Source organism: Coregonus lavaretus, assembly GCF_964263955.1.
Source record: "Coregonus lavaretus genome assembly, contig: HAP1_SCAFFOLD_1246, whole genome shotgun sequence".
In the NCBI taxonomy this organism is placed as follows: Eukaryota; Metazoa; Chordata; class Actinopteri; order Salmoniformes; family Salmonidae; genus Coregonus; species Coregonus lavaretus.
The window spans coordinates 54,555-81,554 of NW_028164908.1; the positions used below are offsets into that span (position 1 = coordinate 54,555).

Sequence of the window (27,000 nt, forward strand, 5' to 3'; positions counted from 1 at the left end):
ATACTAAAACATCTACCACTGGACAATGGGCAGTATGTGTGTGTGAAAGGTGTTTATTTGGGGGAGGGGGGGGGGGGGGGGGGGGAGTCTGTGACCCCCCAGTAGTGTAACAGGTGACTGGTCTGAGCTCAAAGTTCTGGTGGTGGTGGGTGAGAGCCCCAGACACCTTGATCCCCAGCCGCCCTTTTGAAGCCAACCCCAACAAAGCTGCTTTGCCACCGCACAGGACTCCGGGGAATACCATGGAAAATTACCTCTGCTGCATTGCACTGACAACTTCCGTCTCGCTTCCGCATTGTCTCCGTGCTGCTGTGCTGTTTGTTGCTACTTGGCTACCTGCCAAACTATTCACGTTTTACTTTTAATAAACGTTTAATCAATCTCTGTGTTCAACAAATTTACCAACTTTTTAGTTTTGTCCTCACTCATCTTTTTTCGTTAAACTTTTTCACCCCGGACGTTTTATCCCGAGACAGAAGAGTCATTTTCCTGTGCGTTTTTGCTGCCAATTTTACTTTATTTTCCTTTTTTCCATCGCAACTTTTTTCCCTCATTCAACTTTTTCACTCCGGACGCTTTATCTGGACATGGTTCGTCAACATCTTCAACAGCCGAAGCTAAGTAGTAACATTAACATGATGTCTTCTAATTGCAGTCGCTGTACTCATAATATACAGGAGAACGATCGCCTTACGGCGAGAATAGCTGTGCTACAAGCCCAGCTTCAGACGCAATCGTTAGGCAAGGGTAATTTCAGTGTAGGAAAGGAAGAAACAGCGTCTGTGCCACCAGTAAGTACAGATAGTAACGTTAGTATAAATCCCCCCGCACAGTCCCCGCAGCCGGACAACTTTCTCATGGCTTCTGGAGGGAAATACCGTTGGAATGCTCAACCGGTGTCGCTCATTCAGCCGACAGAAACTTTCAACCGGTTTTCCCCATTATGTAGCGAGTCGGAGTCTGAGTCTGAGTCTTCTCTTGTCTCTACTCCTCCCGTTACGGGGTCTGAGACGCCGAAGGCTCCCACCATTAGCTCTGACAAATTGAAAACCCTAGTCATTGGCGACTCCATTACCCGCAGTATTAGACTTAAAACGAATCACCCAGCGATCATACACTGTTTACCAGGGGGCAGGGCTACCGACGTTAAGGCTAATCTAAAGATGGTGCTGGCTAAAGCTAAAACTGGCGAGTGTAGAGAGTATAGAGATATTGTTATCCACGTCGGCACCAACGATGTTAGGATGAAACAGTCAGAGGTCACCAAGTGCAACATAGCTTCAGCGTGTAAATCAGCTAGAAAGATGTGTCGGCATCGAGTAATTGTCTCTGGCCCCCTCCCAGTTAGGGGGAGTGACGAGCTCTACAGCAGAGTCTCAGCACTCAATCGCTGGTTGAAAACTGTTTTCTGCCCCTCCCAAAAGATAGAATTTGTAGATAATTGGCCCTCTTTCTGGGACTCACCCACAAACAGGACCAAGCCTGACCTGCTAAGGAGTGACGGACTCCATCCTAGCTGGAGGGGTGCTCTCATCTTATCTACCAACATAGATAGGGCTCTAACTCCTCTAGCCCCACAGTGAAATAGGGTGCAGGCCAGGCAGCAGGCTGTTAGCCAACCTGCCAGCTTAGTGGAGTCTGCCAATAGCACAGTCAGTGTAGTCAGCTCAGCCATACCCATTGAGACTGTGTCTGTGCCTCGACCTAGGTTGGGCAAAACTAAACATGACGGTGTTCGCCCTAGCAATCTTATTAGGATAAAGACCTCCTCCATTCCTGCCATTATTGAAAGAGATCGTGATACCTCACATCTCAAAATAGGGTTACTTAATGTTAGATCCCTCACTTCAAAGGCAGTCATAGTCAATGAACTAATCACTGATCATAATCTTGATGTGATTGGCCTGACTGAAACATGGCTTAAGCCTGATGAATTTGCTGTGTTAAATGAGGCCTCACCTCCTGGTTACACTAGTGACCATATTCCCCGTGCATCCCGCAAAGGCGGAGGTGTTGCTAACATTTACGATAGCAAATTTCAATTTACAAAAAAAAAAATGGCGTTTTCGTCTTTTGAGCTTCTAGTCATGAAATCTATGCAGCCTACTCAATCACTTTTTATAGCTACTGTTTACAGGCCTCCTGGGCCATATACAGCATTCCTCTCTGAGTTTCCTGAATTCCTATCAGACCTTGTAGTCATAGCAGATCATATTCTAATTTTTGGTGATTTTAATATTCACATGGAGAAGTCCACAGACCCACTCCAAAAGTCTTTCGGAGCCATCATCGACTCAGTGGGTTTTGTCGAACATGTCTCTGGACCTACTCACTGCCACAGTCATACTCTGGACCTAGTTTTGTCCCATGGAATAAATGTTGTAGATCTTAATGTTTTTCCACAAAATCCTGGACTATCGGACCACCATTTTATTACGTTTGCAATCGCAACAAATAATCTGCTCAGACCCCAACCAAGGAGCATCAAAAGTCGTGCTATAAATTCTCAGACAACACAAAAATTCCTTGATGCCCTTCCAGACCCCTTCTGCCTACCCAAGGACGTCAGAGGACAAAAATCAGTTAACCACTTAACTGAGGAACTCAATTTAACCTTGCGCAATACCCTAGATGCAGTTGCACCCCTAAAAACGAAAAACATTTGTCATAAGAAACTAGCTCCCTGGTATACAGAAAATACCCGAGCTTTGAAGCAAGCTTCCAGGAAATTGGAACGGAAATGGCGCCACACCAAACTGGAAGTCTTCCGACTAGCTTGGAAAGACAGTACCGTGCAGTACCGAAGAGCCCTCACTGCTGCTCGATCATCCTACTTTTCCAACTTAATCGAGGAAAATAAGAACAATCCAAAATTTCTTTTTGATACTGTTGCAAAGCTAACTAAAAAGCAGCATTCCCCAAGAGAGGATGGCTTTCACTTCAGCAGTAATAAATTCATGAACTTCTTTGAGGAAAAGATCATGACCATTAGAAAGCAAATTACGGACTCCTCTTTGAATCTGCGTATTCCTCCAGGGCTTAGCTGTCCTGGATCTGCACAGCTCTGCGAGGGCCTGGGATCGGGAGAGACACTTAAGTGTTTTAGTACTATATCTCTTGACACAATGATGAAAATAATCATGGCCTCTAAACCTTCAAGCTGCATACTGGATCCTATTCCTACTAAACTGCTGAAGGAGCTGCTTCCTGTGCTTGGCCCTCCTATGTTGAACATAATAAACAGCTCTCTATCCACCGGATGTGTACCAAACTCACTAAAAGTGGCAGTGATAAAGCCTCTCTTGAAAAAGCCAAACCTTGACCCGGAAAATATAAAAAACTATCGGCCTATATCGAATCTTCCATTCCTCTCAAAAATTTTAGAAAAAGCTGTTGCGCAGCAACTCACTGCCTTTCTGAAGACAAACAATGTATACGAAATGCTTCAGTCTGGTTTTAGACCCCATCATAGCACTGAGACTGCACTTGTGAAGGTGGTAAATGACCTTTTAATGGCGTCAGACCGAGGCTCTGCATCTGTCCTCGTGCTACTAGACCTTAGTGCTGCCTTTGACACCATCGATCACCACATTCTTTTGGAGAGACTGGAAACCCAAATTGGTCTACACGGACAAGTTCTGGCCTGGTTTAGATCTTACCTGTCGGAAAGATATCAGTTTGTCTCTGTGAATGGTCTGTCCTCCGACAAATCAACTGTACATTTCGGTGTTCCTCAAGGTTCCGTTTTAGGACCACTATTGTTTTCACTATACATTTTACCTCTTGGGGATGTTATTCGAAAACATAATGTTAACTTTCACTGCTATGCGGATGACACACAGCTGTACATTTCAATGAAACATGGTGAAGCCCCAAAATTGCCCTCGCTAGAAGCCTGTGTTTCAGACATAAGGAAGTGGATGGCTGAAAACTTTCTACTTTTAAACTCGGACAAAACAGAGATGCTTGTTCTAGGTCCCAAGAAACAAAGAGATCTTCTGTTAAATCTGACAATTCATCTTGATGGTTGTAAAGTCGTCTCAAATAAAACTGTGAAGGACCTCGGCGTTACTCTTGACCCTGATCTCTCTTTTGACGAACATATCAAGACTGTTTCAAGGACAGCTTTTTTCCATCTACGTAACATTGCAAAAATCAGAAATTTTCTGTCCAAAAATGATGCAGAAAAATTAATCCATGCATTTGTTACATCTAGGTTAGACTACTGCAATGCTCTACTTTCCGGCTACCCGGATAAAGCACTAAATAAACTTCAGTTAGTGCTAAATACGGCTGCTAGAATCCTGACTAGAACCAAGAAATTTGATCATATTACTCCAGTGCTAGCTTCCCTACACTGGCTTCCTGTTAAGGCAAGGGCTGATTTCAAGGTTTTACTGTTAACCTATAAAGCGTTACATGGGCTTGCTCCTACCTATCTTTCCGAGTTGGTCCTGCCGTACATACCAATACGTACGCTACGGTCACAAGACGCAGGCCTCCTAATTGTCCCTAGAATTTCTAAGCAAACAGCGGGAGGCAGGGCTTTCTCCTATAGATCTCCATTTTTATGGAACAGTTTGCCTACCCATGTGAGAGACGCAGACTCGGTCTCAACCTTTAAGTCTTTACTGAAGACTTATCTCTTCAGTAGGTCTTATGATTGAGTGTAGTCTGGCCCAGGAGTGTGAAGGTGAACGGAAAGGCTCTGGAGCAACGAACAGCCCTTGCTGTCTCTGCCAGGCCGGTTCCCCTCTCTCCACTGGGGTTCTCTGCCTCTAACCCTGTTACAGGGGCTGAGTCACTGGCTTGCTGGTGCTCTTTCATGCCGTCCCTAGGAGGGGTGCGTCACTTGAGTGGGTTGAGTTACTGACGTGATCTTCCTGTCTGGGTTGGCGCCCCCCCTTGGTTTGTGCTGTGGTGGAGACCTCTGTGGGCTATACTCGGCCTTGTCTCAGGATTGTAAGTTGGTGGTTGAGGATATCCCTCTAGTGGTGCGGGGGCTGTGCTTTGGCAGAGTGGGTGGGGTTATATCCTTCCTGTTTGGCCCTGTCCGGGGGTTTCTTCGGATGGGGCCACAGTGTCTCCGGACCGCTCCTGTCTCAGCCTCCAGTATTTATGCTGCAGTAGTTTATGTGTCGGGGGGCTGGGGTTAGTTGGTTATACCTGGAGTACTTCTCCTGTCTTATCCAGTGTCCTGTGTGAATTTAAGTATGCTCTCTCTAATTCTCTTGTTCTCTCTTTCTCTCTGAGAACCTGAGCCCTAGGACCATACGTCAGGACTACCGGGCATGCTGACACCTTGCTGTCCCCAGTCCGCCTGGCCTTGCTGCTATTCCAGTTTCAACTGTTCTGCCTGCGGTTACGAAACCCCTACCTGTCCCAGACCTGCTGTTTTCAACTCTTAATGATCGGCTATGAAAAGCCAACTGAGAGACCTGAGCCCTAGGACCATACGTCGGGACTACCGGCCGTGGTGACTCCTTGCTGTCCCCAGTCCGCCTGGCCTTGCTGCTATTCCAGTTTCAACTGTTCTGCCTGCGGTTATGGAACCCCTACCTGTCCCAGACCTGCTGTTTTCAACTCTTAATGATCGGCTATGAAAAGCCAACTGAGATTTATTCCTGATTATTATTTGACCATGCTTGTCACTTATGAACATTTTTGAACATCTTAGCATGGTTCTGTTATAATCTCCACCCGGCACAGCCAGAAGAGGACTGGCCACCCCTCATAGCCTGGTTCCTCTCTAGGTTTCTTCCTAGGTTTTGGCCTTTCTAGGGAGTTTTTCCTAGCCACCGTGCTTCTACACCTGCATTACTAGCTGTTTGGGGTTTTAGGCTGGGTTTCTGTACAGCACTTCGAGATATCAGCTGATGTACGAAGGGCTATATAAAATAAAATTGATTGATTGATTGATTGATTGAAAATAAAGACTAACTAAAAGGGCTTGAGTTTGGGTTCAGGTGAGCTCATATAAAATGACAGACTAAAAAAATCTGATGTTCTACCAAGTGTTGCCTTGGAGAGCTGCTGTTTGTCTGTGTTTGTTTGTTTGTTTGTTAATTTGGAGAGAAAGAGGCACCGCGAAAGATTCAAGGACACTGGTCTCACTCAGGTCTGGACATGCCGGTCGAGTTTGCGTCGTAAAACGTGGTGAAATGTGGGTTGAGGAATAGATAAGTCCCACGCACCTGCGAACACACACTTCCTTGTGTAAGTTCAAAAAGGGACTGAGGTCAAAGGTCAAGGTTGACGAGGAGGATAAGGGACGAGTCCTTCTGATAGGGTTTAGGATATTATGGGCCCATTGGCTAATGTCACACTGGACTTCTTCAACAGGGCCTATGCTTATCTCTGTTTACAGTGGGGGGGAAAAGTATTTAGTCAGCCACCAATTGTGCAAGTTCTCCCACTTAAAAAGATGAGAGAGGCCTGTAATTTTCATCATAGGTACACGTCAACTATGACAGACAAAATTAGAAAAAAAAATCCAGAAAATCACATTGTAGGATTTTTTATGAATGTATTTGCAAATTATGGTGGAAAATAAGTATTTGGTCAATAACAAAAGTTTCTCAATACTTTGTTATATACCCTTTGTTGGCAATGACACAGGTCAAACATTTTCTGTAAGTCTTCACAAGGTTTTCACACTGTTGCTGGTATTTTGGCCCATTCCTCCATGCAGATCTCCTCTAGAGCATTGATGTTTTGGGGCTGTCGCTGGGCAACACAGACTTTCAACTCCCTCCAAAGATTTTCTATGGGGTTCAGATCTGGAGACTGGCTAGGCCACTCCAGGACCTTGAAATGCTTCATACGAAGCCACTCCTTCGTTGCCCGGGCGGTGTGTTTGGGATCATTGTCATGCTGAAAAGACCCAGCTACGTTTCATCTTCAATGCCCTTGCTGATGGAAGGAGGTTTTCACTCAAAATCTCACGATACATGGCCCCATTCATTCTTTCCTTTACACGGATCAGTCGTCCTGGTCCCTTTGCAGGAAAAACAGCCCCAAAGCATGATGTTTCAACCCCCATGCTTCACAGTAGGTATGGTGTTCTTTGGATGCAACTCAGCATTCTTTGTCCTCCAAACACGGCGAGTTGAGTTTTTACCAAAAAGTTATATTTTGGTTTCATCTGACCATATGACATTCTCCCAATCCTCTTCTGGATCATCCAAATGCACTCTAGCAAACTTCAGACAGGCCTGGACATGTACTGGCTTAAGCAGGGGGACACGTCTGGCACTGCAGGATTTGAGTCCCTGGCGGCGTAGTGTGTTACTGATGGTAGGCTTTGTTACTTTGGTCCCAGCTCTCTGCAGGTCATTCACTAGGTCCCCCCGTGTGGTTCTGGGATCATTTTGACCCCACGGGGTGAGATCTTGCGTGGAGCCCCAGATCGAGGGAGATTATCAGTGGTCTTGTATGTCTTCCATTTCCTAATAATTGCTCCCACAGTTGATTTCTTCAAACCAAGCTGCTTACCTATTGCAGATTCAGTCTTCCCAGCCTGGTGCAGGTCTACAATTTTGTTTCTGGTGTCCTTTGACAGCTCTTTGGTCTTGGCCATAGTGGAGTTTGGAGTGTGACTGTTTGAGGTTGTGGACAGGTGTCTTTTATACTGATAACAAGTTCAAACAGGTGCCATTAATACAGGTAACGAGTGGAGGACAGAGGAGCCTCTTAAAGAAGAAGTTACAGGTCTGTGAGAGCCAGAAATCTTGCTTGTTTGTAGGTGACCAAATACTTATTTTCCACCATAATTTGCAAATAAATTCATTAAAAATCCTACAATGTGATTTTCTGGATTTTTTTTCTCTCATTTTGTCTGTCATAGTTGACGTGTACCTATGATGAAAATTACAGGCCTCTCTCATATTTTTATGTGGGAGAACTTGCACAATTGGTGGCTGACTAATTACTTTTTTCCCCCACTGTATATGTTCTACTCAGATTGGACTGAGAGACAAGGACTGTACTGCACCATCTGACAGTCCTTAGCTAGCTGACCTCCTAACCGCCACTGAAGTATACAACAAGTTACCAAGAATGCCCACTGAACACAGTACACACATCAGCAGATTGAGATTGTGTGAAGTATGCAAACCTCAGTACATGTTTTCAGACCACTACTAACCTATGCGGTCTCTTTCGGTAGTGAACATACACTACATTACCAAAAGTATGTGGACACCTGCTCGTCGAACATCTCATTCCAGAATCATGGGCATTAATATGGAGTTGGTCCCCCCTTTGCTGCTATAACAGCCTCCACTCTTATGGGAAGGCTTTCCACTAGATGTTGGAACATTGCTGCGGGGACTTGCTTCCATTTAGTCACAAGAGCATTAGTAAGGTCAGGAACTGATGTTGGTTGATTAGGCCTGGCTCGCAGTCAGCATTCCAATTCATCCCAAAGGTGTTTGATGGTGTTGAGGTTCTTCCACACCGATTTTGACAAACCATTTCTGTATGGACCTCGCTTTGTACACAGGGGCATTGTCATGCTGAAACAGGAAAGGGCCTTCCCCAAACTGTTGCCACAAAGTTGGAAGCACAGAATCGTCTAGAATGTCATTGTATGCTGTAGCGTTAAGATTTCCCTTCACTGGAACTAGGGGCCTAGTCCGAACCATGAAAAACAGCCACAGACCATTATTACTCCTCCACCAAACTTTACAGTTGGCACTATGAATTGGGGCAGGTAGCGTTCTCCTGGCATCCGCCAAACCCAGATTTGTCCGTCGGACCGCCAGATGGTGAAGAGTGATTCATCACTCCAGAATCCAATGGCGGTGAGCTTTACACCACTCCAGCCGATGCTTGGCATTGTGCATGGTGATCTTAGGCTTGTGTGCGGCTGCTTGGCCATGGAAACCCATTTCATGAAGCTCCCGACGAACAGTTATTGTGCTGATGTTGCTTCCAGAGGCAGTTTGAAACTTGGTAGTGAGTGTTGCAAACGAGGACAGACGATTTTTATGTGCTACGCGCTTCAGCACTCGGCGGTCCTGTTCTGTGAGCTTGTGTGGCCTACCAATTCGCGGCTGAGCCGTTGTTTCTCCTAGACGTTTCCACCTCACAATAACAGAATTACAGTTGAGCGGGGCAGCTCTAGCAGGGCAGAAGTTTTAAGGAACTGACTTGTTGGAAAGGTGGCATCCTATGACGCTCTTCAGTATGGCCATTCTATTGCCAATATTTGTCTATGGAGATTGCATGGCTGTGTGCTCGATTTAATACACCTGTCAGCAACAGATGTGCCTGAAATAGCCGAATCCACTAATTTGAAGGGGTGTCCACATAGTTTTCTATATACACTACCGTTCCAAAGTTTGGGGTCACTTCGAAAGTTCCTTTTTTTTGTCCATTAAAATAACAGAAAATTGATCCGAAATACAGTGTAGACATTGTTAATGTTGTAAATGGCTATTGTAGCTGGAAACGGCTGATTTTTAATGGAATATCTACATAGGCGTACAGAGGCCCATTATCAGCAACCATCAGTCCAGAGTTCCAATGGCACGTTGTGTTTGCTAATCCAAGTTTATCATTTTAAAAGGCTAATTGATCATTAGAAAACTATTTTGCAATAATGTTAGCACAGCTGAAAAGAGTTGTGCTGATTAAAGAAGCAATACAACCAGCCTTCTTGAGACTAGTTGAGTATCTGGAGCATCAGCAATTGTGGGTTCGATTACAGAATCAAAATGGCCAGAAACAAATAACTTTCTTCTGAAACTCGTTAGTCTATTCTTGTTCTGAGAAATGAAGGCTATTCCATGCGAGAAATTGCCAAGAAACTGAAGATCTCGTACAATGCTGTGTACTACTCCCTTCACAGAACAGCGCAAACTGGCTTTAACCAGAATAGAAAGAGGAGTGGGAGGCCCCGGTGCACAACTGAGCAAGAGGACAAATACATTAGAGTGTCTTGTTTGAGAAACAGATGCCTCTCAGGTCCTCAACTGGCAGCTTCATTAAATAGTACCTGCAAAACACCAGACTCAACGTCAACAGTGAAGAGGCGACTCCGGGATGCTGTCCTTCTTGTTGCAAAGAAAAAGCCATATCTCAGACTGGCCAATAAAAATAAAATATTAAGATGGGCAAAAGAACACAGACACTGGACAGAGGAAGATTGGAAAAAAGTGTTATGGACAGACAAATCGAAGTTTGAGGTGTTCGGATCACAAAGAAGAACATTTGTGAGACGCAGACCAAATGAAAATATGCTGGAGGAGTGCTTGATGCCATCTGTCAAGCATGGTGGAGGCAATGTGATGGTCTGGGGGTGCTTTGGTGGTGGTAAAGTGGGAGATTTGTACAGGGTAAAATGGATCTTGAAGAGGAAGGCTATCACTACATTTTGCAACTACAACAGGACAATGACCCAAAGCACAGCTCCAAACTATGCAATTACTATTTAGGGAAGAAGCAGTCAGCTGGTATTCTGTCTATAATGGAGTGGCCAGCACAGTCACTGGATCTCAACCCTATTGAGCTGTTGTGGGAGCAGCTTGACTGTATGGTACGTAAGAAGTGCCCATCAAGCCAACCCAACTTGTGGGAGGTGCTTCAGGAAGCATGGGGTGAAATCACTTCTGATTACCTCAACAAATGGACAACTAGAACGTTAAAGGTCTGCAAGGCTGTAATAGCTGCAAAGCAAAGTTTAAAGGACACAATTATTATTTATACTAACCTTGTCAATGACTACATTTCTTATGCATTTTGCTATATTTCCTATTCAAACTCATTTCATGTATGTTTTCATGGAAAACAAGGACATTTCTAAGTGACCCCAAACTTTTGAACGGTAGTGTATATCAGTAGATTTTTGACTAATGACAGTGGTTACCTCTTGGGTCAAAATTTTGTTGTAAAAATCTTTCCATAAACAGTAGAGATATGTAGATGAGCTGTGTTGAACTATGTTGGGTGTGATGTGACAGGATATTCTTCTAGTTAAGAATGTGTCACTTTAGTACTGTGTGTGTGTGTGTGTGTGTGTAGCTGGTAACAGGTGGAGGTCTCTACCTGCACACCGGAAGCTCTGGGTAGTCAGGCCCTTCTCCACAGCCAGGCAGGTGAGGATACTGAGGAAGCTGGTGGTGACTGACTGTCTCTTGGCCCTCTGGGTGTCCCTCTGCCTCCTCTCCCTGGAGGGCTTGCTCCTCAGCAGAACCCCCGTCCCCATCGACACTGCACCCGGCTGGGCCTGGCCGGAGCTCTGTCCCTCCTCCCCCTGGGGCCTCTGGGCCGTCACGGCCGTCCGCAGGGCCTCCACCCAGTCCTGGGCCTTGAGTTGGCTCTCAGCCCGCAGACGGAGCACCTCGCTGGGGAAGACGGCTTGGAAGTGGGCAGCGCTGACCCCCTCAGCCTCGTCCCTCTGCACGGCCAGGCAGGAGGCCAGCGGGTAGTGGAGGACGGGCTCAGACACGGGCCCCCGGCCCTCGGTGGGAAAGGCCTGCAGCGTGGAGCGACTCAGTACGAAGGTGAAGGCCCTCCAGTTCTGGTCAGTCAGCTGGTGGAGGAGCCCAGCCTTGAGGACATCCGCACAGCACTGCGTGAACAGGGGCAGGGCCGTGGGCCGGGCTGGGGGGAGATTGGATGATCGAGGGGCCAGGGCAGCCTCAGCAGGACCACAGGGGTCTGGTCTGGTGTCGAGACCTCCAGATGAGACGGATGACGACGGGGATAAGGCTTGAAGCGGCTCTGCATTTCTGTGGGCGGGCCGGGCAGCCAGTACTCTCTCCCAGATCAGCCTCCTCCAGTCTAGCGCCTCCCACTGGCAGGCGGCACGTAACTGCAGGCGGGTGGAGCTGTTGAAGAAGAGGTCAGTGAGTGATCTTTTAACACATGTTGCTATGAGAGAAAGAATATTGCAACAAAGCTTCAATTGCAACTCATATTCAAGTGAGTGCAGGCCATTTTTTCATGTTTATGTGATTGACATAAACATTTACTTAGATTTATCCAGGAAGACCTGTTGAGGTCAGAAGACACCATGGTTTTGAGCACCATGGTTTTCTCCCTTTACCTGTTGAAGAAGAGGGCCTGGAGGACTCGCCCGTCCTGGGGCGGCTGGGGCTGGCTGACCCCCTGGCAGTGGGACAGGGAGTAGGCAGTGCAGAGCTGCCGGTTACCGCTGCTGTCCAGGCTATAGAGACGCAGCTCACAAGGGGTCAGCTCTACGTGACAGACGCTCCATCGACCCTTCTGACCCTCACGATGCTCCAGGGAACCCTGTTTCACCACACTGCCGCTGCTGCTCTCCTTATGGGCTGTAACAAACACAGCATATTCAGCGACAGGATCATTTGCTGCTGTCCATATGGCAACTCACAACATTTGAGGGCCACCAATCTGATAGCACTTCTGTATATATATATATATAGTACCAGTCAAAAGTTTGGACACACCTACTCATTCAAGGGTTCTTCTTTATTTGTACTATTTTATACATTGTAGAATAATAGTGAAGACATAAAAATTATGAAATAACACATATGGAATCATGTAGTAACCAAAAAAGTTTAAACAAATCAAAATATATTTTATATTTGAGATTCTTCAAAGTAGCCACCCTTTGCCTTGATGACAGTTTTGCACACTCTTTGCATTCTCTCAACCAGCTTCATGAGGTAGTCACCTGGAATGCATTTCAATTAACAGGTGTGCCTTGTTAAAAGTTAATGCGTTTGAGCCAATCAGTTGTGTTGTGACAAGGTAGGGTTGGTATACAGAAGATGGTCTTTTACCAAATAGGGCTAAGTCCATATTATGGCAAGAACAGCTCAAATAAGCAAAGTGCAGTCGCAAAAACCATCAAGCGCTATGATGAAACTGGCTCTCATGAGGACCGCCACAGGAAAGGAAGACCCAGAGTTACCTCTGCTGCAGAGGATAAGTTCATTAGAGTTACCAGCCTCAGAAATCGGCAATTAACTGCACCTCAGATTGCAGCCCAAATAAATGAGTTTAAGTAATAGACACATCTCAACATCAACTGTTCAGAGGAGACTGGGTGAATCAGGCCGTCATGGTTGAATTGCTGCAAAGATACCACTACTAAAGGACACCAATAATAAGAAGAGACTTGCTTGGGCCAAGAAACACGAGCAAAGGACATTAGACCGGTGGAAATATGTCCTTTGGTCTGATGAGTCCAAATGTGAGATTTTTGGTTCCAACTGCCGTGTCTTTGTGAGAAGCAGAGTAGGTGAACGGATGATCTCCGCATGTGTGGTTCACATCGTGAAGCATGGAGGAGGAGGTGTGATGGTGCTTTGCTGGTGACACTGTCAGTGATTTATTTAGAATTCAAGGCATACTTAACCAGCATGGCTACAACAGTATTCTGCAGCGATACGCCATTACATTTTAGTCACTTAGCAGACGCTCTTATCCAGAGCGACTTACAGTTAGTGCATACATTATTTTTTATTTTATACTGGCCCCCCGTGGGAATCGAACCCACAACCCTGGCGTTGCAAACACCATGCTCTACCAACTGAGCTACATCCCTGCCGGCCATTCCCTCCCCTACCGTGGAAGACGCTGGGCCAATTTTTTTTTTTTGTGGGGGTGGGGTAAGGGGGGGGTAGAAGGATTACTTTATCCTATCCCAGGTATTCCTTAAAGAGGTGGGGTTTCAAGTGTCCCCGGAAGGTGGTGAGTGACTCCGCTGTCCTGCCGTCGTGAGGGAGCTTGTTCCACCATTGGGGTGCCAGAGCAGCGAACAGTTTTGACTGGGCTGAGCGGGAACTGTGCTTCCGCAGAGGTAGGGGGGCCAGCAGGCCAGAGGTGGATGAACGCAATGCCCTCGTTTGGGTGTAGGGACCAAGAAGGAGAGTGATGGAGTGCTGCATCAGATGACCTAGCCTCCACAATCACCCGACCCCAACCAAGTGAAGGAAAAGCAGCCAACAAGTGCTCAGCATATGTGGGAACTCCTTCAAGACTGTTGGAAAAGTATTCCAGGTGAAGCTGGTTGAGAGAATGACAAGAGTGTGCAAAGCTGTCATCAAGGCAAAGGGTGGCTACTTTGAATAATCTCAAATATAAAATATATTTTGATTTGTTTAACACTTTTTTGGTTACTACATGATTCCATACAGTGAGGGAAAAAAGTATTTGATCCCCTGCTGATTTTGTACGTTTGCCCACTGACAAAGAAATTATCTGTCTATAATTTTAATGGTATGTTTATTTGAACAGTGAGAGACAGAAAAACAACAAAAAAATCCAGAAAAATGCATGTCAAAAATGTTATAAATTGATTTGCATTTTAATTAGGGAAATAAGTATTTGACCCCCTCTCAATCAGAAAGATTTCTGGCTCCCAGGTGTCTTTTATACAGGTAACGAGCTGAGATTAGGAGCACACTCTTAAAGGGAGTGCTCCTAATCTCAGTTTGTTACCTGTATAAAAGACACCTGTCCACAGAAGCAATCAATCAATCTGATTCCAAACTCTCCACCATGGCCAAGACCAAAGAGCTCTCCAAGGATGTCAGGGACAAGATTGTAGACCTACACAAGGCTGGAATGGGCTACAAGACCATCGCCAGCAGCTTGGTGAGAAGGTGACAACAGTTGGTGCGATTATTCGCAAATGGAAGAAACACAAAATAACTGTCAATCTCCCTCAGCCTGGGGCTCCATGCAAGATCTCACCTCGTGGAGTTGCAATGATCATGAGAACGGTGAGGAATCAGCCCAGAACTACACGGGAGGATATTGTCAATGATCTCAAGGCAGCTGGGAACATAGTCACCAAGAAAACAATTGGTAACACACCATGCCGTGAAGGACTGAAATCCTGCAGCGCCCGCAAAGTCCCCCTGCTCAAGAAAGCACATATACAGGCCCGTCTGAAGTTTGCCAATGAACATCTGAATGATTCAGAGGAGAACTGGGTGAAAGTGTTGTGGTCAGATGAGACCAAAATTGAGCTCTTTGGCATCAACTCAACTCACCGTGTTTGGAGGAGGAGGAATTCTGCCTATGACCCCAAGAACACCATCCCCACCGTGTCACGATCGTTTACAGACGAGACGGACCAAGGCGCAGCGTGATATGCATTCATGTTTATTGACGACTAAACACACGACAAAACAACAAACGAAACGTGACGTCCAAGGTAGACAAATAACATACCTCACACGGAACAAGATCCCACACCCCACTAGTGCCAACAGGCTACCTAAGTATGGTCCCCAATCATAGACAACGAGCTACAGCTGCCTCTGATTGGGAACCACCCTGGCCAACATGGATCTAAACGATCTAGAAACTAACATAGACAAACCCAACACAGAAAATACACACCCTGACTCAACCAATACGAGTCCCTAGAGTCAGGGCGTGACAGTACCCCCCCCCCCCCCAAAGGTGCGGACTCCGACCACGCCACATAAACCTAACAGGGTAGGGGCCGGGTGGGCATTCCGCCTCGGAGGCGGATCCGGCTCCGGAGTGGAGCCGCTGGCCGGAGCTGGACTAGACCCCGGTGGAGCGGATTGCTCTGGCTCCGGAGTGGAGCCGCTGACCGGAGCTGGACCAGGCACCGGTGGAACAGGCACGGGCCGTGCCGGACTGGACACACGCACCACTGGCTTGGTGCGGGGAGCAGGAACGGGCCGGACTGGGCTGACGACGCGCACCACTGGCTTGATGCGGGGAGCAGGAACGGGCCGGACTGGGCTGACGACGCGCACCATTGGCTTGGTGCGGGGAGCAGGAACGGGCCGGACTTGGCTGATGACGCGCACCACTGGCTTGATGCGGGGAGCAGGAACGGGCCGGACTGGGCTGACGACGCGCACCACTGGCTTGGTGCGGGGAGCAGGAACGGGCCGTACCGGACTGGCGACACGCACCACTGGCCTGGTGCGGGGAGCAGGAACAGGCCGGGCCGGGCTGGCGACGCGCACCACTGGCTTGATGCGAGGAGCAGGAACGGGCCGAACCATACTGGGAACACCCACCACTGGCTTAGTGCGGGAATCAGGAACGGGCCGGACCGGACTGGCGACACGCACCACTTGATTGGTGTGAGGAGCGGGACTGGGTTCCTTCATTAACCCCCGCTCCTTCTGCTGCCTAACCAGCTCCTCTCGCCGTGCCTCTACACTTTCCTTCTGTTCCCTCTGAACCAATGACCCCCTTAATCTGGCGGCCTCCTGTGCTAAACGGCTGAACCGCTCTATCGCGGCCTCCTGCTGCCTCGTCGTCCACGGCGTGAGCCCCCCCCCTAAAAATGTTTTGGGCTTGTCTCTCCCCCGTGATCATGGCCTCCATCCCTCTTGCCAGACTCTCGCTCATCTCCTCCCAAGTCCATCCTCTCTCCTCGTCACGCTGCTTGATCCAGGATTGGTGGGATCTTCTGTCACGATCGTTTACGGACGAGACGGACCAAGGCGCAGCGTGATATGCATTCATGTTTATTGACGACTAAACACACAACAAAACAACAAACGAAACGTGTTTGGAGGAGGAGGAATGCTGCCTATGACCCCAAGAACACCATGCCCACTGTAAAACATGGAAGTGGAAACATTATGCTTTGGGGGTGTTTTTCTGCTAAGGGGACAGGACAACTTCACCGCATCAATGGGACGATGGACGGGGCCATGTACTGTCAAATCTTGGGTGAGAACCTCCTTCCCTCAGCCAGGGCATTGAAAATGGGTCGTGGATGGGTATTCCAGCATGACAATGACCCAAAACACACGGCCAAGGCAACAAAGGAGTGGCTCAAGAAGAAGCACATTAAGGTCCTGGAGTGGCCTAGCCAGTCTCCAGACCTTAATCCCATAGAAAATCTGTGGAGGGAGCTGAAGGTTCGAGTTGCCAAACGTCAGCCTCGAAACCTTAATGACTTGGAGAAGATCTGCAAAGAGGAGTGGGACAAAATCCCTCCTGAGATGTGTGCAAACCTGGTGGCCAACTACAAGAAACGCCTGACCTCTGTGATAAGAGCGTCTGCTAAATGAGGTAAATGTAATTGCCAACAAGGGTTTTGCCACCAAGTACTAAGTCATGTTTTGCAGAGGGGTCAAATACTTATTTCCCTCATTAAAATGCAAATCAATTTATAACATTTTTGACATGCGTTTTTCTGGAATTTTTTGTTGTTATTCTGTCTCTCACTGTTCAAATAAACCTTACATTAAAATTATAGACTGATCATGTCTTTGTCAGTGGGCAAACGTACAAAATCAGCAGGGGATCAAATACTTTTTTCCCCTCACTGTATGTGTTATTTCATAGTTTTGATGTCTTCACTATTATTCTACAATGTAGAAAATAGTTAAGAATAAAGAAAAACTCTTGAATGAGTAGGTGTGTACAAACATTTGACTGGTACTGTATATATATATATATATTTTGTTGTTGTAGTATTCCCCCCCTTCTCCCAATTTCAATTACGATCTTGTCTCTTCGCTGCTACTCCCCAACGGGCTCGGGAGAGGCGAATGTCGAGTCATGCGTCCTCCGAAACATGACCCGCCAAACCGCGCTCCTTAACACCCGCCCGTTTAACCCGGAATCCAGCTGCAACAATGTGTCGGAGGAAACACTGTTCAACTGACTACCGAAGTCAGCCTGCAGGCGCCAGGCAAGCCACAAGGAGTCGCTAGAGCACGATGAGCCAAGTAAAGCCCCCCCGCCAAACCCTCCCCTTACCCAGACGACACTGGGCCAATTGTGCGCCGCCCTATGAGACTCCCGGTCTGTGCCGGTTGTGACACAGCCTGGGATCGAACCCGGGTCTGTAGTGACGCCTCAAGCACTGCGATGCAGTGCCATAGACCGTTGCACCACTCAGGACTGATAGCACTTTTGACATGCTCTTTACCAGATCATGTCCAGGTCTGAATGTCCAGGTCTGAATGTCCAGGTCAGCAGGGCTAGCTGTAAAAGTGCTTCCTCGGAGGTCATAAACACCCTCTCTCTGCCCTTCCTCCCTCCCTCCATCCGTTTCTTTCACACACTCCTTTCTTTATCTCTTTTCTTTTACATTCCTCCTTTTTGAATATCATCTCTCAGCTTCCTGCTCAGTGGATATGGGTTTTGACTTGTGCTGTTTGCTGCACGTAGGGTGCAGACGGACTGGGGTGAGATTCCATCTACCTACCAGCGTCCCCGGAGCATTGCTAAAGCCAAACGGCATGATGACGCTGAACTGGAAATACCCGCCCCATGAGACACATAGGAGACGTTTTCCTTATCTGTAACTCTCCAGCTCACTATAGGCCTAGAATATCATATCAGGGGAACAACTCAAGGCCTAGAATATCATATCAGGGGAACAACTCTAGGCCTAAACTATCATATCAGGGGGAACGCAACTCTAGCCCTAGAATATCATATCAGGGTAACACAACTCTAGGCCTAGAATATCATATCAGGGGAACACAACTCTTGGGTTAGGGTTACGTATACTTGTTTTCGTCCTTATCCTTATCAGAAACCTAGTTACACTCTGTAGCTCAATTGGTAGATTAGATCCCCGGGACATAACCATACGTAAAAATGTATGCACACATGACTGTAAGTCGCTTTGGATAAAAGCGTCTGCTAAATGGCATATTATTATTATTAACAGGTGTGTGTAGTCCTTGACCAATCAATGATAACTGATAATCAATTGGCAGGGATTAAGAAAAAAAAAAGTAGGACAACTACAGTTCATTTCAGTGCATCCCTGTACTAGCCTTTACTGTTAAGGCCGCTACACACTTCACGTAAACTACGCAAACGCAGCGTCTGAATGTCGTTTTCGCACGTAGTTCTACGTACTTTTGTGTGGCTAAAATTTTGGAATGGACCGTATACGACGCTCCGTCGCTCTGTTTGCATGAAGTGTGTAGCGGCCTTTATTGTTACTACTGTTACTAACCACTGTTACTACTGTTACTAACCACTGTTACTACTGTTACTAACCACTGTTACTAACCACTGTTACTACTGTTACTAACCACTGTTACTACTGTTACTAACCACTGTTACTCCTGTTACTAACCACTGTTACTCCTGTTACTAACCACTGTTACTAACCACTGTTACTAACCACTGTTACTAACCACTGTTACTAACCACTGTTACTAACCACTGTTACTACTGTTACTAACCACTGTTACTAACCACTGTTACTAACCACTGTTACTAACCACTGTTACTAACCACTGTTACTACTGTTACTAACCACTGTTACTGTGAGAGGAGCAGATGCCAAGAGCAAAGCCCGGGGCAGACAACCAGACCGCTGTGCTTTGGCTTTCGGGAGCCACTCAGACGAGGGTGGGGGGTGCTAGGGGGCTCGCCTGTCCCCCTGGGCTTCAAAGGCTCCTGTGAGCATGTGGGTGTGGAGCAGGTCACTGTTCATTTCACGCTACAGAGGAAGCAAGGCACACGGACATGACTCAATTAGCAGTCTGCGCTTTGCTCTGCTTTGCTGGGCTTGGTCAACCAGCAGCGGTCTAGCCCTACAAAGTCCTACAACTCCACTGAATTTAACTGGCTGTCCTGGCCTGTCCTGGCCACCTGATGCGATAGCGTTGCTGAAACGTCACAGGGACTTAACATTAACGTGACGTGAATGGTCTGGCCCAGAGGCAGGTGAGGAGAGGACATCTTATGAACTCATTGTTGGTGTCTGAGCCGTCACTTCATATTATACTCAACTTACAATGGTGCCTTGTAGCTGTGCTTTGTCCCCTATTGATAGCTTAATAGCTTCACTAAATGAACTAGCCTAATAATTTTAGAAAATGCTCATAAAAACTAGGCTAAATGTGGTTAAAATGGACAATGGTCCCTTTACCCCCCTCTAGTTCCCATTCCTTCCTGCTTTTTAAATAACTGAGGTAAAGAACGGTGGTGGTGTGTCCCAGGGTTCTCCCCAAATCATTTATTTTCCTTTTCTTTCTTTGCTTTCATATAAGGCAATTTTTTGCTCTAGATTGCAGGAAATGGCAGTTAGAGCCGTGTGTTTTGGTATTTTATTAGGATTCCCATTAGCTGTTGCAAAAGCTACTCTTCCTGAGGTCCACACAAAACATGACATAATACAGAACATTAATAGACAAGAACAGCTCAAGGACAGAACTACATAAAACATTTTTAAAGGCACACGTAGCCTACATATGAATACATACACACAAACTATCTAGGTCAAATAGGGGAGAGGAGTTGTGCCGTGAGGTGTTGCTTTATCTGTTTTTTGAAACCAGGTTTGCTGTCTATTTGAGCAATATGAGATGGAACGGAGTTAACGCTGTGAGACCTAAACAAGCTAATGTTACGCCACACAGCCTCGGGCCCAATTGCCTCAACCCTGCTGTCAAAACGCTGAACTAGGATATCCCACTTCAGTTCAGCTGGCGCCTAGCTGAACTCGGCTAGCTGAACCGAACGAGTGTGCTCGCATACTCCCTTAAAATATGTTCGCTTGAAAAATGAGAAAATAAAATTGCTAATAGTACCGTTTGTCTATTTTGAGATGCCGTAGCCAGTATACGCTTCATCAAAATAGTCAGAATTAATCTAAAATTACTCAAGGAATCTGTCATTAATTTTGACATTTTTGCAGAGGAGATTTTGTCACGTAATTCTACATCTAAGTAAGATGTTTGGTGTAGTATTTTTCAATGAAAAAATGTGCATGAAAACGAGTCGTCTCTTGTTGAATGACAACAAAGACTTTATTGACGAATCCCTACTGTTGACCAATCACCAACGAAGGGGAGTAGAGTTCAGCTCCGAAATTCAGCTTGCCTCTAGAAAACGTTGTGTGCCCGAACAACCCTCACTGAAGTCCAAAACGAACAAAAACGTCACACAGTGTCATTATAACATATGCACGAACTCTTCCGAACTGTTTCGGCTGGGAAGCAGCTACCTTAAGGCTTACACGGGGACGTGATGATAAACACTGTAGCAGGGGCCAGGGTGTAATTTGGGGGGAGGTTTGTACCGGGAATAGGGAGTACTGGTTAGGTTAGCTCACTTAGCTAAACCTGCCAAAGACATAAAGGGCAGATAGAATTGCTAGAGCAGTCACTCTTACTGTAATGACTGACTGCCACACCCAGACAGAACAAGGACTGGGACAGCCAATCATAACAACAACTGCCATTTTATAACTTTGGCCTTTAAAGAAGTAGTAGTTGGTGATTCCTGGACACCATGACAGACAGACCCAAAGAGGACAGGAATAACTATTTTTTTCCCAGTAAAGACAACATTCCTAACATAGAGATACATATATTAAGTGTTCTACTTAATTCTGTGGTGTCCCTAATTAAATCAAAAGCCAAAAGAACAGAGATTCATTAGATGAATGAACCAATGGAAAGACCAATTAACAGGTAATAAAGCTAGGCTATACATTCAAATCCCTGAGGTACATGTCTGGTCGAATGTCTTAAGACGACAATAAAAAAATTAACGAGTAGAGTGGTAAATTAAGTAAAACCCCTACAGCACTATAACACTGACAGCTGAAGGTAGATGGCTCAGTGACGCCCACTCTCTCGCGCTGGCGCATGCTGAAATCAACAGATCCATCAGCATTAGTGTGTGTGTGTGTGTGTTGCTGCTGCTGAGGAAATCAGTAAATGTCACCCCACCAGGACACAGCAGCAGTGCGTGGGCTGGGCTCGTTATAGGGAACCGTTACCGGTGGCGGTGGTACAGGGTGAGCGCATTCTTGCATGCCAGCGGCTCCAAAGCCTCCTTCCCCTATTGCATCCGATGTGAAAACATTAACTGCAGAGGACCCCCATGTTATTCAAGGTAGTGGAGAGTTAGGGGATGTCATGGTTTTCTCTCTTAGCAATTAAACGGATATGCTGAGTTTTTTCCTAAGAAGAGATAGGCCCTAGCCTAGGCCTACCTACACAGTACACACGTCATCAAATGTCATGGAAATATGTTACAGGGCATGAGAGGATACAATTAGGCTAGAGTGTATAAAAGCATTGCCAACTATAATGACTGGCAAACAGCAGTATATCTTCTGATGCTAAGTGCTGTTGAATGCAGCCCTCAGCTTTTACCATCCTCTTGTGAAGCCTAACTATCCATCCGTCCATCCCTCCTCCCTGCCTAGAGCCAACTAAGGCCTTTTCAGTCCTATGCTAATCCTTCCTAATTTGAGGGATAATTGGGCCTCTCTCTTTCTCCTCATTTGGGTCTGTTTGGTGACAGAATGCATCCTATTACATCCTATTATGGTCTTTGGTGAAGATCTTCACACTCACATCCCTAAACAAACAAAAACAAGCAGACTAAACAATGGGTCAGGGAGGTTGGTATTATTCACCACATCCTGACAGGCCACTGCTGTGGAAGCTCAGTTCCAGAAGAATCCTATGCTGGCTGCTGCAGTACAGCTTAGGCCCAATTGTTTTCTGTAGGATGCTGAAATCATCTTCATAACGTGGAAGTGGAAGCTAGTCCTAAACTGAATCTATTCTCTGACATAGGCTATCAAGACACATTTCCTCTAAGTACTTAAACTGGGCAATATATTGCTTGAATTAATGTGATAATGATAAATAGAAAGATACGTTTATAACAAGCATGTGCACCACAGTTTTATTTTTTATTATCCTTTAAACTACTACTGCTAGTTTGATGGTTATAGCCATCAATTGTCCCATTAACGATCACCCATATTAGTAAACTTATTTCATTTCAAACTTTCCATAACGAACAATATCAGCAAAATCCCTACGATAATTTGATCGGTATGGTCGGCGTCCATAATTTGATCGGTATGGTCGGCGTCCATAATTTGATCGGTATGGTCAGCGTCCATAATTTGATCGGTATGGTCGGCGTCCATAATTTAATTGGTATGGTCAGTGTCAATAATTTTCGGTTTATCGTCCTAGCTCTACTAAGTACATGTCATGATAGCCTATTTAGCAAACATTTTAAAGATTTGTTTGAAGCTCATAGACACTGATATTGATTTGAGTATCAACCAATAATAAATAGGCAGTATGTCCTTATCAGCTAACCAAAGAAGGACACACTCTTCCTTCCTGCCTTACCTTCTTCTCTCTGGTCGTTGAGAGCCATGTTCTTCAGTGTGTTCTTGTCCACAGCAGGCAGGCCGTTAGCGTTGTCCATGTAGGACGGCCGGTAGTTAACATCAGACCGCGAGCGGTTATGGCCTTTCTTAAAGGCGGCGTTGGAGGAGTTAGAGGAGGTGTTGTTGGTGTCCTTGGTGTGGGCAGCCAGGTCGTTAGTGGAACGAGCACGGCTCCTTTTCCCCTGCCTCAGACCCAGCACGCTGAAGGCCGAGGGTTGGTCAGCCCAGGCCACGTTACGCGGGGACACCTCAGTCCCCTGTTCCCCGGCCAGCAGGCCCCACACCCCGCTAGAGCTCAGCTTCCACAGGGCTACAGACATCTCCTGCAGCTTGGGGTGGTGCTGCCTGGGCTGCCATACCCCCTCCCCTCCCTGGACTCCACCTCCATCCAGGCAGTGTAGGAAGTCCTCAGTGGCCTCCAGGGCAGGGCTAATATCCTCCACCTCCAGCCCCTCCATGGTGCTCCTTGGCTGGGCCCCGCGTGGAGGCTGTTAGGGCAGGCGGGGTGGTGGTGGTTCTCTATGGGGCTGGGTGGTTCTCTGGGCAGGGGAGGATCCAAGCGGCTCTGGACCTCGCAGCTGAAGCATCTGCAGTCTGAGCCCCAGAGGGAGGCCGCCTAAGTGGATGGTGTTCCTCGAGGGCTGGGCTCCTTCCAGGAAAACAATTCCTCTTTAACACAGCTCTGTTAATCAACTAGCTAGAGGCGGACACTCCTATTGAGTTTATGCTAGCTCTGGCCTTTGCCAGAAATTCTCATGGCACAGTTTTGGGGTGGCACTGCTTTTCTTACACAGGCCAATGGCTCTCTCTCTCTCTGTGTGTGTGTGTGTGTGTGTGTGTGTGTGTGTGTGTGTGTGTGTGTGTGTGTGTGTGTGTGAGAGAGTGAGTGAGTGAGTGAGTGAGTGAGTGAGTGAGTGAGTGAGTGAGTGAGTGAGTGAGTGAGTGAGTGAGTGAGTGAGTGAGTGAGAGAGAGAAAAATAGCTCTCACATGAATCCACATGAGGATGTGTGTAACAAAGAACAATGTTCCTCCTCCACGTTGGATGATGATGTCATCAAAAGGGGACAATTTGAGGCTTCACTGTGTCATGGGAAAGAAAAGGGAACAAAAAAAGGAAGCATGTCAGTTGATTATCAGATATGTTAAGCAATGAACAAGGCTTAGCAAGCTTAACATTTCCTGATCTCATCAAACAACATACGCATTATCCAGTTGACAGATAACAACAGTTTACAAACACTGCCAACAATCTTGGCTCATAAACCTATTGTAAATCAAAGACAATTACCTACAATCAATCTGTTGCCCTCAACCATCGGATGCTCCCTCGACTGTTCGGATCAACCCAGGTAGAGGGAGTAAATGGAATAGCCTAGTCTAACACACAGACAGCTAACCTGTGCCTCAGGCATGGACCAACCTGGTTTGGGCGGGGTTCACACTCCAGACAGTTTAGCCTCTCACTGTCAGGGTTTGTTCTAATTGTTCTCTTCCTCCGCGAAGCAGCGTCTGACTCCTCATCCCTCGCTACCTCTCTCCCTCTGTCACTGACAGGCCCATCAATTTTCCTTCCATCCCCTTGCTCCCTCCCAGCTCTGGTTCTTTCACTTTCTTCCAGACATGAATTATTTAGAGGACATCGCCACTAGCCAGTCCCTGGATGGCATACAGTCAGCACTTCACTGGGAAAGGGGGGGTGGGTGATGTAAGGAGAGGGAGTGAGGAGAGGAGAGGGGCTGAGGTAAGTTGGAGGGACGGAGGGACGGAGAGGAGAGGGGTGAGTTGGAGGGAGGGAGGGGGTGAGGTGAGGAGATGGGGTGAGGTGAGAGGGTGAGGAGGTGAGGGGGTGAGGTGAGAAGGAGAGGGGGTGAGGAGAGGAGGTGAGGTGAAAAGGAGAGGGGATGAGGAGAGGGGGTGAAGTTACGGGGTGGAGAGAGGGTGAGGTTAGGGCTGGGCAATATATCAAATTAATTTGATTGTTTTAGCATGATATTCCAAATGCCTGTATCACAACAATCGAGTTTTATAAAAAATAAATGCGTTTATGTCTGCTTGTTTTCATGTTGTCTTTTTGGTCTCGCCTTCTGTGCTGTGCACCTTCCCAGTTACAAACACACACACCAAGCCCTGCCTCCTGCCACTCACAACAACAAAGATGAGAGATCACTTCTTCCTCTCTGACAAGCAGTTTCAATTCGCTATTTGCATTTGAGGTTTGGTCCAAGAGAATCAGACATATGGACTTTTGGTCATGTAGTGTATATATCGTGAATCGCCCATAAGTCTGAAAAAAAAAAGATATCATTTTTAGGCCATATCGCCCAGGAGAGGGGATGGGGTGGAGGGAGGGTGAGGTGGATGGATCAAGGAGGATTGATCAAGGAGGGCAGCCAGGCCAGATGAGGCTGTGCTTCGGAATGTCGTCACTGTGACAACAAGCCCCTGGGGGAGCCCTGGGCAGGGTGTGACTGCAACTCCAGGTACAACTTCAGCTACAGTAGCTACAGGTATCTGACTCATCAATCTCTCTACAGCAATGAGTTCACTGCATCCTCCAATGAAACATTATGTCATCATCGCTATGTTCATAGCAAATTATCATCCCACAGACAATCATCCTGCACTAAAGAGAACGCCCGGCCCAAAACTAGAAAAACATATTCAACCATCCCCAAGAGCACATGTAAAAAAGGAACCACAAATCATATCCTGGTGACATTTGACATGAGTGACCTAGTGCATGACTGTTTGAGGCAAGCAGCACCAGCAGCAGCAGAGTCACGACAGTGTGTCCTCAACTTCCCCAGCAGACTAGCTGGTGTGACACAGAAGCACACTGTCCCTCCTCACTGACTGTCTATTTATATCCCTCTCACACATCAGGCATCAAATCTTCCCTCATTGCAGTAGCTAGGACCGGTGTGTGTGTATGTGTGTGTGTGTGTGCGTGCATCAGCATGTAGTCTACACATCTGTATTTTATCTATTCATTTGACATGAATGAGGTAACTAACTGAAGGACTGGCTCTGGTGTAGTTAGCAATTCATTGATCAATACAAGGGGACAGCGCTGTCAAGACAGGTGCCTTCCTTACAACTTCTGACAACAGTGCAGCATGCAACAATGCAATCAATGCAGCTATCCTAGCTAGTTAGTTCCTGTTTTACATAGACATCCAGACCAGCTACATCCTGGTTGAGTGGTTCACTGACATAGTTAGCTAGCTAGTTAGCTTGTCCCAAACTAGCACAGAAACAACACTTAGTAGAGCTTGCCTACCAAACTAGCGAGATAAACGGCTCCGTTAGCTAGCAGGTGTGAATGTCCATCATCTAGCTAGCAAGCTAACGTTAGCTAACAACGTCAGCTAGCCTCCATCCTTGAACAATGTAATTTCGATTCTAGGGTTAAAACCATCTAGCTACTCACGCAAATATTTATCAATATTTGTTCATATCGTTGTTCGAACAAAAACACCAGCTAAATACCCACAGACGCGGTCTCGAAATAATAATTAACAAGTCGTGACTCACCTGATTCTGTTTACAAATATGTCATTTTCTGGTCCGTCAGAGAAAAACGTTCACCGGATAGACCTGATAGTTCCTTCATTAAATGTTCCGTCTCTTGCAACTTGTGTGAGTTGGCCATGCATTCTGGAGAAGGGGTGTCCTGATTCTCAACCATTCATTTTCCACAGATCAGTTCAGAGAAATTACTGTAGAGAGTTGTCAATTCTGCAATGGCATGGGAAGAATAATTTATTCTATAAGTAATAATACAATAGTATGGTAATACTAACATGATAATTCTGGTGCAATTATAATCTCAACATGAATGGAAACAACATAATAATTATTCCACAAGTGTCTG

General features: G+C 46.5%; 1 protein-coding gene across 1 annotated transcript in view; it reads right to left on the reverse strand.

Annotated features, from left to right (window-relative positions):
* Positions 1 to 26,690, reverse strand: part of LOC311116459 (pleckstrin homology domain-containing family M member 3-like) — a 64,923-nt gene extending 38,233 nt beyond the window's left edge. The window contains exons 1-4 of the mRNA XM_084191541.1: positions 26,661 to 26,690; positions 23,085 to 24,206; positions 12,053 to 12,296; positions 11,050 to 11,834 (exon numbers count right to left, since the gene is read on the reverse strand). Of these exons, the coding sequence (XP_084047667.1) occupies positions 11,050 to 11,834; positions 12,053 to 12,296; positions 23,085 to 23,583 (1,528 nt within the window). The 5' untranslated portion in view covers positions 23,584 to 24,206; positions 26,661 to 26,690. The remainder of the gene's footprint in view (positions 1 to 11,049; positions 11,835 to 12,052; positions 12,297 to 23,084; positions 24,207 to 26,660) is intronic.
* Between the last annotated feature and the right edge of the window lie 310 nt (positions 26,691 to 27,000).